The sequence below is a fragment of the Daucus carota genome, chromosome 9, assembly GCF_001625215.2.
Source record: "Daucus carota subsp. sativus chromosome 9, DH1 v3.0, whole genome shotgun sequence".
Classification (NCBI taxonomy): domain Eukaryota; kingdom Viridiplantae; phylum Streptophyta; class Magnoliopsida; order Apiales; family Apiaceae; genus Daucus; species Daucus carota.
This window is the reverse complement of record NC_030389.2, coordinates 45,066,593-45,078,653: the sequence shown is the minus strand read 5'-3', so window position 1 is coordinate 45,078,653 and position 12,061 is coordinate 45,066,593. Positions and strand designations below refer to the sequence as shown.

At 33.6% G+C, this 12,061-nt stretch overlaps 2 protein-coding genes across 2 annotated transcripts; both read left to right on the top strand.

The window, feature by feature from the left end:
• Positions 1–1,417: 1,417 nt before the first annotated feature.
• On the top strand, positions 1,418–3,806 carry LOC108201734 (putative F-box protein At3g52320). Its single transcript, XM_017370020.2, has 3 exons — positions 1,418–2,942; positions 3,027–3,271; positions 3,517–3,806. The coding sequence occupies exons 1-3, from the start codon at positions 1,616–1,618 to the stop codon at positions 3,529–3,531; spliced, it is 1,587 nt and encodes a 528-aa protein (XP_017225509.1). The 5' UTR covers positions 1,418–1,615; the 3' UTR covers positions 3,532–3,806.
• Positions 3,807–5,470: 1,664 nt separating this feature from the next.
• On the top strand, positions 5,471–11,247 carry LOC108201733 (disease resistance protein RPV1-like; the record flags this gene model as incomplete). Its single annotated transcript, XM_064085512.1, has 3 exons — positions 5,471–5,997; positions 6,578–7,682; positions 10,096–11,247. Coding segments are annotated over 3 exons (2,646 nt in total), but the record flags the coding sequence as incomplete, so codon positions are not given.
• Between the last annotated feature and the right edge of the window lie 814 nt (positions 11,248–12,061).

Here is a 12,061-nt window from a genome sequence, read left to right as displayed (position 1 = left end):
ACTATTAGTAGCCCAATCTCTAGGCAGATGTGAAATGTTAATTTGTCGGATGTGAAATGTTAATTTGTCACTTAAAAGGGGAAAAAAGGCTTTGCATTTATAAACATTCATTTAAGTTATAAATATATGATTTCAATTTTGATGATCCTCAATTCAAAAATAATAAAAATGATGATCCAACCCTAATTCTCTCTAGAGTCTAGTCTCTCTCTTGTCGTAACCGTCTCGGGTTTCCATCGGTTTTCACCGGTGGAAAGTCCCAAATCAGCTAATTACTTTGTTTTTTTATAGTTTTCGAATAATACTTATTCTCGGAAAACTTAGATCGAAAATCATCGGAGATTTCGTTGTTTCTCTTCCAAGTGGGTGGGTTTTCAATCCGATTTCTCTTGTTTTTTTGGTTTTCGTTCCAGATCTATTCTCGGGAAGATTCTTAGATCTAAAACCATCGGAGATTTCGTTGTCTTTCCTATCTGTTTCAATCGGGTGGATTTTCAGTCTGATTTCTCTTGTTTTTGTGGTTCCGCTCCAGATCTAAGATTGTTTTCTCTCCCTCGTGAGAGTTTTGTTTTTCGCTTCTTCATTGTAAGCGGGTGTCTTGATTTGATGATGAAAGTTTGCATGAAATCGCAGTTCTGATCGATAGCTCAAACGATAGCTCTATTAGGGCATGATGAAGAGAGTACCGGTGATTCGATGCATGAAACGGGTATTTGTATTTGTATATACTTTATCTTCAAAATATCGTTTAACTAGGCGATTACAATTTTCAGTTTGTTCGACTCGATCATTGATGTAGATGCCGTATGACTTTCTATTATTAGATCAACACATTTGTTTCAAAAAATAAAATTGATGATCCTAAATTCAAGACATGATTTAATATAAGATGAAAGTTGTCTTTATAAATATTATGGTCAAGTTATTTCAAAATGTCATCCCACTTGCATAAACAAAAAAATTCTCAGACATTGATTTTAGAAACTCTTTTATCTTACAAAATTGAATTTATTAAAATATATATCCATTCGAATAGGCTAGGCTGTCGATACATTACTCTTCATAACCTCCAGCCCTCTTTATCCTTAACAAAAAAATATACAAAATCATGATTGTTGTCAAGAAAACTCGTTATTTAGTACGATTGGATAACTTATTGGTTAAGGGCTCGTTTTCTGTTAGTCCAGGTCCTAACTCGACTCTGAATAATATTTTAGAACAGATACTCAAATTATAAAGCTATAACCTATAAGCCATGTTAGTAAAAAAAAAACTAAACTGAAATTGGCCAGGCCGAGCACTATCTTAATTTTAAACTCGAACTTTAAAGTCAAATCTATCTTGCAGCTGGCCATTACATAAAAAAACCAAGTCCACCCCAACAATCCATTCGAATAATCAAATATAAGTCAACTACTTCAGAGTCTGACATTCAAAGAAAAGCCCAGATCCCTTTGAACACCAGAGTTCTTCCACAAACAAGAAAAATACAACAATGCTCTCTGAAACAGAAATGTAATATTCTTCCACAGAGCGGACCGAGGGAGATACCATCTACATATTTTTTTGAGAAAGCGGATCGAGAGAGATACCATCTGACAACGTCGATACAGAAATGTATCTGCCGACACATCTACTGATAGATATCTTCTGCAGACTAGAAGTCAGGTCTCTTGTACAATGCACTTGTGTCTCCAAAACATGGTATCAAGTTATTCACTCTACTTCCTTGGCTAACACGCATCTCACTTACCAAAAAACCTCCTCTGCAAACAAATATGTGCTACATCAAGATTCGAGATCATGCACATTACTCACCAATTGGGAGCCGCTTCTTGATAGTACGAATCATTCAAAACACCGTTACACTCCCGAATTATTCGAGAAAAATATCAACATTTTCGAAGGATGCCAACTCAAGATCCACGGATTTTGTGACGGGCTGTTATGTATTTCTAGAAACGGTGTATCGGATAATAATCTCAGAGAATTTAATTCTGGCTATCGCGTTGGAGATAATTTACATCTCTGGAACCCGATTTGTAGAAAGGCTAAGAAGCTTCCAGAGCTCAGAATTTCTGACGAATACGATTGGCTAATGAGGAAGGGCGGTGTGAGCTTTGGACATTATGATCATGACTATAAGGTCATAGTCATTTCCACAATTGGTAATATTTTCGACGTTTTTGTTTACAGCTTGAGTACTAATTCTTGGAACATCATTCATACTAATTATCACTATGAAGATGAAATTGTTGATTTTTGCGTTGTGCCTGAACCTACCAAGTTTGTAGATGGTATTGCATATATGATAACAGATACGTTTAGGTACGGACCCGGACCTCAATCAATCGTGCCACTGGCTGTCTGTTTTGATGTCAGAAATGAGACTATTCAGCAGTTCAGGTGTCCGGAAGAATTTATCAAATATCGTACTCAATTTGCTATGGAAGCATTCGGAGAATCAGTAGCTGTTCTCGGATGTGATGATGGTTCTGGATTTCTTGACATGTGGAATCTAGTTAAAGACGAGTTCTCATCTGAATCGCGCTGGGAGAAGAGGCTTGTTATAAAATTGCAGGAAGTTGGTTTTTCAGTTCCTGTAGGTTTATTGTGTAGTGGTAAATATTTGGTACGGACGATTGTCTTTCTGGAATACCGAGAGCAGGTGACAAATTTCTTTTTGTATGACTTGGAGTCTCTGGAGGTTACGCGATATAAGTCTCCTGAAGATTATCCGGATTATCTTTGCATCATAAATTCTAATTGTGAGGAGAGCCTTCTTTTACTCGATGAGGACAGCGTGAATCCTTTTGTTCACAAGGAGACCGAGTCTTCCTGCAGTTCCATGGTGTTTACATTGCAGAATGCTATTGCCAAGACGTTACCAATCCCTGTTAATGTGCATTATGGAAGGAAGCAAAAGAGTCGAAAGAAAAAAAGTAAGTCTTCATTTAGCATTTCTAAGAATTCATTTAGCACTTCTGAGAATTCATTCTCACTGACCTTGTAAATGGCTCTGACAGTGAAGTCGTTATACGACAATGGCTCTGTCCACGGTCCAGAGATGCTTGAGCTCACTGAAGACTATATTGCAGTGAAATTTGCGAGTGGATTATCAAATCTTGCTTCTCTGTCCCTTTCTATTTCATACCCGAGTATTGCTGCAGCATCGTGCATGTTCAGCAACGCCTATAAAAATGTCTTGGCTTTGTCTCTGGCAACAGACTACACCTACAAGCAGGCTGAGAAAGTTGAGGAGTTTTTGAAGGTCAGTAATAGTCTAATAGAAAGTACAAGTATAGTAGAATATGAACACTTCGTGTTTAAAATGCCTCCAATTTATTGCTCCGCGGACTCTTTTTGCCAGAATGGCTATGCAATTACACGAATTAGGCCTGTCTTCCACGGAACTGCATCAAGATATTCTATTAACTCTTCATATTGTGGTTTGTCAATATTTTGCTTTGTTTATCCCAGCTGGGATCAATTATTAACTATGATCTCGCTTTCTAGGATCTGTCCAAGTAGGCTTGCTCTGTGGTTTCGGTTGCTTCATTTGGTGATCAGCCTCCTGCGAAGTAGGCAGCAAAGAAGGAAGAGCCTGAAGATGAATTAATAACAATGTTGTCTCTGTTATGTATGATTAAGTGGAGTTTAGTAGTCCTATTTCGAAAGAGAATGCGTGATTAATCGGTGTCTTTTTAGTGTCTGTCCATCAATTATTTTTTATTTAGTGGAGAATTTTGTGCGCAGATTGACCATCATTATTAATGCGATTAAAGTCAATAAAAATTCAGTTTTCACATGCCAAGCGAGGAGATACCATGTGACCAAGTCCTGGACTCTGCTGGTGGTCTTTGACTATCTCTGATATAGCCTGATCATCATCGTCCTTATTACAACCTTTATCACTCCTGAAGGCAACATCATCTATCCTTCTTCTGTTCTTTGTTTGTATATTCACTGAAATGTTGTGTGATTGTTTGAATAAGATTTATTAAATTGTGTATTTCGTTGCATGTAATCATGTTTCTTTCCATTTCCCACAGTCTTTCAATCCTGTTTTTGGCTTTCACATTTTGGATTCTCGAATCTCGAATCCAGTGTAAGTCTGTTGTTTTATGATTTATCAATCCTGTTTTTGGCTTTTACATTTTGAATTCTCGAATCTCGAATTCAGAATAAGTCTGTTGTTTTATGATTTATCATGAAAAAACAACTAATTTCTGGGTAGATAAATTTTATTCAGAATTCAGAATAATGACGGATCTAAGCATACATGAAAATCTATCCCTGTCAAATGAAATATACTCCTTTCTACCAATCATTTATTTTCATTTTATTATTTGAAAACTTTTCTTTGAAACAACCGTACCACTATACTTATTTGTATATCGTATAATCGTATAAAATATTAATAGATTTGACAACTATCTTTACATTTCTTACTTTATCATTCTTATTTCGATCTCGTTTGTGCCCATGAGTACATGCTAAGCACGCCAAAAAAACTCGCATAACCCTAACCTAATCACTCTACTAATTATGTATTCAGATTCAATGCTGATACTGAGTAGTGATTCACAGGACTCTGAGCTGAGTCAACTCTCATTCTCTCAGCTCCATCAGCCGATCACTCCATTCTCAACTCCTAAGCGAATCAAACATTCCAGGTAAACAAAACTCCATTCAGTTTTGTATCGACTGTGTCTTTGTAGCTATATGTTTGTATCTATGCGTGTATCTATGTCCCTGTGTATATCTATGTTACTAGTTGTGTGTCAATTTTGGTTTGATAAAAATTGGGGGAACTGGCCAATTGGGGATTCGATACATTGAACAAGAGAGAGAAACTACAGTTTGTATTGGGGGTATTTTGGTATATATGAATTGTATTCAAATTAGAGGTTTCTGAACGAAGAGAGAACTAAATTGAAGAAGACAGAGTACACGGAAATGACAGGACTGAGATAATAAATTTACTGACTACTCAGAAATAATCTCAAGAGTGACATCATATATCATTTCTTTATAGGTTTTTACTTAAAAAAATCCCGTAAAGAAATGAGACGGACCGAGTAGCAGGAGAGCATGACTTCTGAACCACTCTCTTTCACTAATTGGTTCTCTTTCATTTGCTATTTTATGTTCTCTTGTATTCCTTTGGCCTCCTAGTTTGTAAAATCCAAACATAGAAGAAGCAACATCTGAGCTCTCTCTAAACAGAGCTATATATTAAACCATTGACAGAACATACAGACAAACCAAAGCCCACCAAGATAAATCATTGTTAATATATTAATAGAGTTGTTGAACTGTCCTGATTGTCAGTATTAGTGGACTTTTTTGGATCCATGCAAGCGATTAGTTTTTCAAAACTTTTAGCCTATCTAATCATCTTCACCCCCTAATAATGTTTACAATCATTTCTAATTTCCTCGTCTGATGTCTTTGATCTGCAGTCTGAAAAAATGGCTTCACGAAGTTCTCCGACTCTACTATCCTCTTCAGCTCTTACTTGGGCGTTTTCTTGAGCTACCGCGGTCCTGATACCGGGCCAAATTTTACCGCTCATTTATACGCAGCACTAGATCGTCACAGAATCAAAACATATAAGGATGATTATAAGCTACGCCAGGGAGAAGTTATCACAGAGGCATTGAAAAAAGCAATAAAAGCATCCAAGATTTACATTGTTGTCTTCTCCAAAGATTATGCTTCTTCTCCCTGGTGCCTGGACGAGCTGGTAGATATTGTCAGTTTTCACGAAAAAGAGGAGAGGTTGATTATTCCTGTGTTTTACCATATTGATCCATCTGTTGTGCGACACGTTGGTATAGAAAAAGAAGAAAAAGAAAGTAGTATATATGATAAAGCTCTTCAACGTCATGCTAAAGGGTATTACAAGAATGAAGAGCTGAGAGTGAAAAGCTGGCTCTATGCACTGAAAGTAGCAGCAAACATATCAGGAAATCATATATGCGAAAAAAACAGGTAATTTTTTACAAACTAAACAAGTTTGATCCTTTTTTGTACCCTTTATCTCTTTCATCTGTTTAAAACATATCTTATTGTATATCAAATATAATTATAAATAGCTCTCTAATGTCAAAGCTACTGTTACATTAGAAGACCTCAAAAGTAATTTCTGGTGATCTCTAAACTAATAAAGGAAATATAATAATTTCAAAAATTGCTGTCTCTCTGGGATTATTACTAAAATTTGATAATATGAGATTGTGTTTGGAAACAGATAATTCATTTTAAATTATGAATTATAAATACATGATTTATCATTTCATATTCTCAAGTTAATATTAGCATTTTAATGTTTAAGAAATCAAACGAAATGAGAGTCCAAATTCTTTTGTTTGACAAGCCACAAAATAATTTTTATTAGTATATTTAACATTAAATAAGAAAAATTATAAACATCCTTTAATAAAACAAATATTTTGTCCAAGTCTCAAATTTTCTTCACCTTCAACAAACACTATTGACAAAAATAAAAGCATGAAAGCGCCATAGATTTTTTTAGGAGATTATATTGATACTAAAGGAAATTGTATTGCAGAGAGGAACCTGATGTTATAGAAATAATTGTTGCTGAAATTTCACCGAGGATAAATCCCAAGAGTTTTGATGAGAAAACTGTGGGCTTAGAGCTTCGTATTGAGAGCATAGTAGCAATGTTGAGCAGCGGACGCTCAACAGGTGTCACTAAAATTGGTATACATGGTATGGGTGGAGTTGGGAAAACAACTCTTGCCCGAGCTGTGTTTGACAAAATATATTTCGACTTCAAAGGCAGTTGCTTCCTAGCCAACGTAACGGCAAATTCAGGCACAGATGAAGGAATGAAATCTTTACAGCAGCAACTTCTTAATGATGTTCTTTTTCAAAATGAAAAGGATGTTAAAGATGTTGCCAGCGGAATAAAGTTGATAGAAACTAAATTAGCAGACCAAAAAATTCTGGTTGTTATCGATGATTTAAACCACTCTGATCAGCTTGAATCATTTGGAGTAAAGTCGTTTGGTCATGGGAGTGTTGTCATCATAACTACAAGGGAGGAAGATATGCTGAAATATTTTGAGGTAAAAACTGAACATCGATACATGGTAGATAAGTTGGGCTGTGAAGAGTCGCTCATACTTTTTCAACAACATGCATTTCGATTTGGTTCTAATCCAGATGGCGCTTTGATGAAATTGTCTAAAGACATTACGTTATTAGCTGATGGGCTTCCATTGGCTCTGAAGGTTTTTGGCTCGCTTTTGCATACGAAGTACGAGGTTGAAGAATGGGAAGAATTCATTGAAAGATTGAAAGAAACTCCTAACAGAGAAATTGAGGACAGCCTTCTAATTAGCTTTCAAGCTATAAATGGTGATCTTCAGAAAATGTTTCTTGACATTGCTTGTTTTTTCATTGGGTGGGGCATAGAAAAGGTGTTTCAAATATTGGAGACTTACTATTCCTATGTAAAGGTGAAGATCAACAATTTGAAGGGAAAATGTTTACTAACAATCGATGATAAAAATGTGTTGCATATGCATGATCTTCTTCGGGATATGGGAATGCAAGTTGCACGTAACAACTCTCCGGGTAATCCTGAAAAGTATAGCAGGCTTTGGCTGTCTAGAGATATAGATCGTGTGTTGACAGAGGAGAACAAGGTAATTTCAATGTATACATACATACATACATACATACATACATATATATATATATATATATATAGGGTTGCACTCCACACAGAACACTTTAAAAAAAGAACAACACAGAACACTGTCATAACATTTCATTTTTCACAAATAATTATTTGTTAAGGTTATAACTACATAGCTAAACACTAATTAAACTTAATATATGAAATCTTAAATCCAAACTCATCCATATTACTGATATGAAATATTATAGAATCTAGAACAGAATCTAGAACAGAATCCAGAATAGAATCATATAAATATATTTTTTGCACGATTATTTTACATAGAATCATGTTATTTTTAATAAATATTTATTATTAAACATGGTTGATACTATTATCATTCATAATAAAACGTTGTTCAGCTTAAAATTTGAATTTAATTCAAGTTTTAGATAAGATTCCATATTTGATTCTAAAGTGTTCTGTGTTGTTCTTTTTTTAACAGTGTTCTGTTTTGAGCAATGGCCTATATATATATATATATATATATATATATATATATATATATATATATGGTTCATTACTCTCCTTTTTCTTTTATTTTAGATTTTCTAATAAAATACTTCCTCCCATTTGAAGAATAAGTCACATAGTTCTTTTTAACGTATAGTTAAAATCATTATTTTTAAAATTTTCCTTTTTTTATTGAAAATATATGATTAGTATTATAATTTGATTTTATTTTTTAAATAATGATTTTAACTATATAATCAAAGCACTTAAAATGTGTGTCAAAAACAAAAATCGCATGTATTTTAATGGAGTATATTAACACTTATTCTAAGGCATAGTTACATATAGTGTGTAGAAATGGAGGCAGTTGAAGGTATTTACTACAATAAGGAATCAGAAATAGACTTGGAATTACACCGAGGAATATATCGTGAACCAGAGGGACTCCAATTAACGACGGAAATATTCAAAAAGATGAAAAATTTAAGATTTCTTCACCTAATTGATTTCCAAAATCCAATCGGAAGCTTTGACAATACATTCAAAGATCTAAGGTGGCTATCTGGGAAGCGGTGTCCTTTAGAATATTTTCCGCCTGATTTCAAACCCACAAATCTTGGAATACTTGAACTTAGATACAGCAGGATGAGAACTATGGAGCTCAACATGGTACGTGATGATATTTATTTTACTTTTCATATAATATTCGAGTGTTATGCATTAAAATTTCTATAAATTAATAATTTATTGACGGACAAAATTAGTTACAATATCTTTTGACTGACAGCATAATTACAAATTATTAACTTATTGTAGATCATTTTATAGACTTGTGATCAAGTAATAATCCTCTTTAATTGCATTCCCGATACACAAAATTTCCTCATTTCCCTTGATAGCATTTGTTACTCCACATTTGATTGGAGATTATATTTTACTGATTTTTGACTACTCTTGTGTCTTATGTCATGCAATCTTTTCTTAACAAATAAAATAGATTTTAATTGATAATTAAAACTTCTTTTTTATTATTAAAAAAAACTAATATTATACATATAGAAGTAGATTAGATATATTTTTTATGTTTATAGTTATATAATTTATATAATTTTTACAAGAGTTACCTTGGTTTAATTTAAAAGAGGTGTGACGACTAATAATTAATACATTACATGAAAGTTCTCTCAAAAAATACATTATATGAAAGTAACTTTTAATTTATGTTTAGACTTTAGATAGATTTGTTGATATTTATAACTAATTTGATATAAAAACTACTAATATAATAAGAAAATTATTATAAATTATTTTCTAAAATGATTATGTACTTTTTTGTAAATCCAAGTTTTAAAAGTAAAAAAAACAAAATTAGTATTTTCAATTTCTCAAAGATTTCAGATTCCGAGTTAAGTTAGTTCTAACTTATACGCAGCATCTAGGATTTTTACTTGTTATGTATGATATAATCTTTTAATCATACAAAAAAAATAATATCTTTAATTTATAATCATTAATTCTTCCATGGGAATTGTAGGAGCAAAAATTTGTTCATATAAATTGAATTTTCTTTTCACTAAACTTTTGACTGGAAATTAAAAATTCTTCTTCTTACAATTTTGGAAAGCTAATATTTTGTCTTATTTTAGGGATAAGGTTAATAAAATATAATTCTGATGGATAGTTTAGAGATTACTTCCTCCCTTCTGAATACCTCCGTCCTAAATTAGATGAGTTAGTTACTTTGTACACCGCATATTTCCGTAATTTACTTTTTAATTATTTTAATAAATAAAAATTTCATACTAATTTTTTATTTGTAAAAAGAAATCAAAAATAAATTATATAGTTACTAGATCAGTTCAGCAAGCTCGAGTATATTCAAGTTTTTGGTTAAAGTTGAAGCTTTCATTCACTGACATTTACAGGTTTTCCAGAAGTTAAAGATTCTGAATATGGAATATTCTTCAGATTTAATGACGACTCCAGATTTCAACATGTTCCCATCTTTGGTAGATTTAAATTTTGCATATTGCAGAAGCTTGAAGAAGATACACAGATCAATTGGAAGGTTGGCAGGGCTTGTTTCCCTAAATTTAGGGGGTTGTTGGATGCTAGCAAGTCTTCCCAAAACTATAGGCAACTTGAAAGCACTGAAGCATCTTAATCTTTTTGGGTCTGCAAGTTTGGGAAAATTGCCTGAAAATCTGCCTGAATCCTTAGAAAACCTCAACATAGGTATGTCAGGTCTTAAAAGCTTACCACATTCAATCCATTTGCTCGGTAACCTTATTGAGTTGGATGTACCATATAACTCGGAACTTATAACTCTTCCGGACAACATTTGCAAGCTAAGATCATTGCAATATCTGATTGTTTCTGCATGCAAAAATCTGAAAGCATTGCCCGAAGATTTGGGTGATATTACATCCCTAAGAGTGCTACGTATGAAGGAAACAAGTGTTTCTGATTTACCGGGTTCGATAGGAAATCTTAGTAACCTTGTTGAACTGATATTAGGTAGGAACCCCAACCTCGAAACTCTTGCAGACACAATATGCAATCTGAGATCACTGGAAATCTTAACTATTGGCAGTTGTGAAAAGCTTAAAGAATTGCCAGGTCAGATGTGGAAGATTACAAGCTTAAGAGAGTTATGTATAAGAAATACTACAATGTTGAAAGTGGAGGCAAACCAAATTCCAATATCATTAAAGAAGCTGGATCTTTCTTATAAAGCTTTCACCACGCTGCCACTCGGTATCAGTCGGCTAACGAACCTGGAATGTCTTCAGGTTGAAGGATGTAGTCAACTCTTGTCCATTGAAGAGCTTCCTCCTAATCTGAAAAGGCTATATGCAAGTGGTTGTCCATCTATGACTCTTGAACAATTGGAGCTACTGAAGCTTAAAACTTTTAGTGGTCTAGAAGTGATTGTTTAGATTACTGCACTTCTGTTAAAGCAATTGATTTACAGTGCAGAAGACTTGTGCACTAAATCAATTGTAAAGCAATTGATTTACAATTTTTTGGGTTCAGTCCTCTGCTTATACAAATCAACATCTATCATTTCGATAAAATTTGAAATCTTGAAATGCTGATATTAAGTGATGACACCAATCTTGAAACTCTTTCGGACACTACATACAATCTGAGATCATTTAAAATTTTTATAATCCTAAATTGTCGAAGCTTAAAGTGAAATCAAGCCAATTTCATTATCATCAAAGACGGTGGATCTTTCTTACAATGTTTTAACTGTGCTGCCACTTATTATCAGTGGAATTTCTTAAGAATATAGTGAACTCTTGTCTGAACTTCCTCCAAATCTGAAAGAGCCGTATGCACATATTTTTTCATCTATGTAAAATTTCCGAGCCACTTCGAAACAATTGGGGATACTGAATCTTACAAGTTGTAGTGATCTAGAAGAGATTCGAGGTTTAGATTCATGCATTTCTGTTAGATTAGGATTAGATCTTAAGTTAAATTATACATGAAAAGTTATTTTACTTCATATAATTTTTAAATATAGCGCCAAGACTTAAGATTTCCAATGATCTCAGATTTCATATTATGTTACTTCATATAACATTTGCATCTTTATTGATAGCTTGTTTAGATTTTACCTTGTTGAACTGTTATTAGATGGTAACCCCAACCTCGAAACTCTTCCAGACACAATATGCAATCTGATATCATTGGAAATCTTAAGTCTTGGCGGTTGTGAACAGCTTAAAGAATTGCCAGGCCAGATGTGGAAGATTACAAGCTTAAGAGAGCTAAATTTAAGCGAGACTACAATGTTAAAAGTGGAATCAACCCAAATTTCAATATCATTAAAGACGCTGGATCTTTCTAAAAATGCTTTCACCGCGCTGCCACTCAGTATCA

Coding starts and splice junctions, on each gene's coding strand:
- LOC108201734 (XM_017370020.2), top strand. CDS start 1,616: ATGTATCTGCCGACACATCTACTGATAGATATCTTCTGCAGACTAGAA. Junction 2,943..3,026: donor AAAGAGTCGAAAGAAAAAAA/GTAAGTCTTCAT, acceptor TGGCTCTGACAG/TGAAGTCGTTATACGACAAT.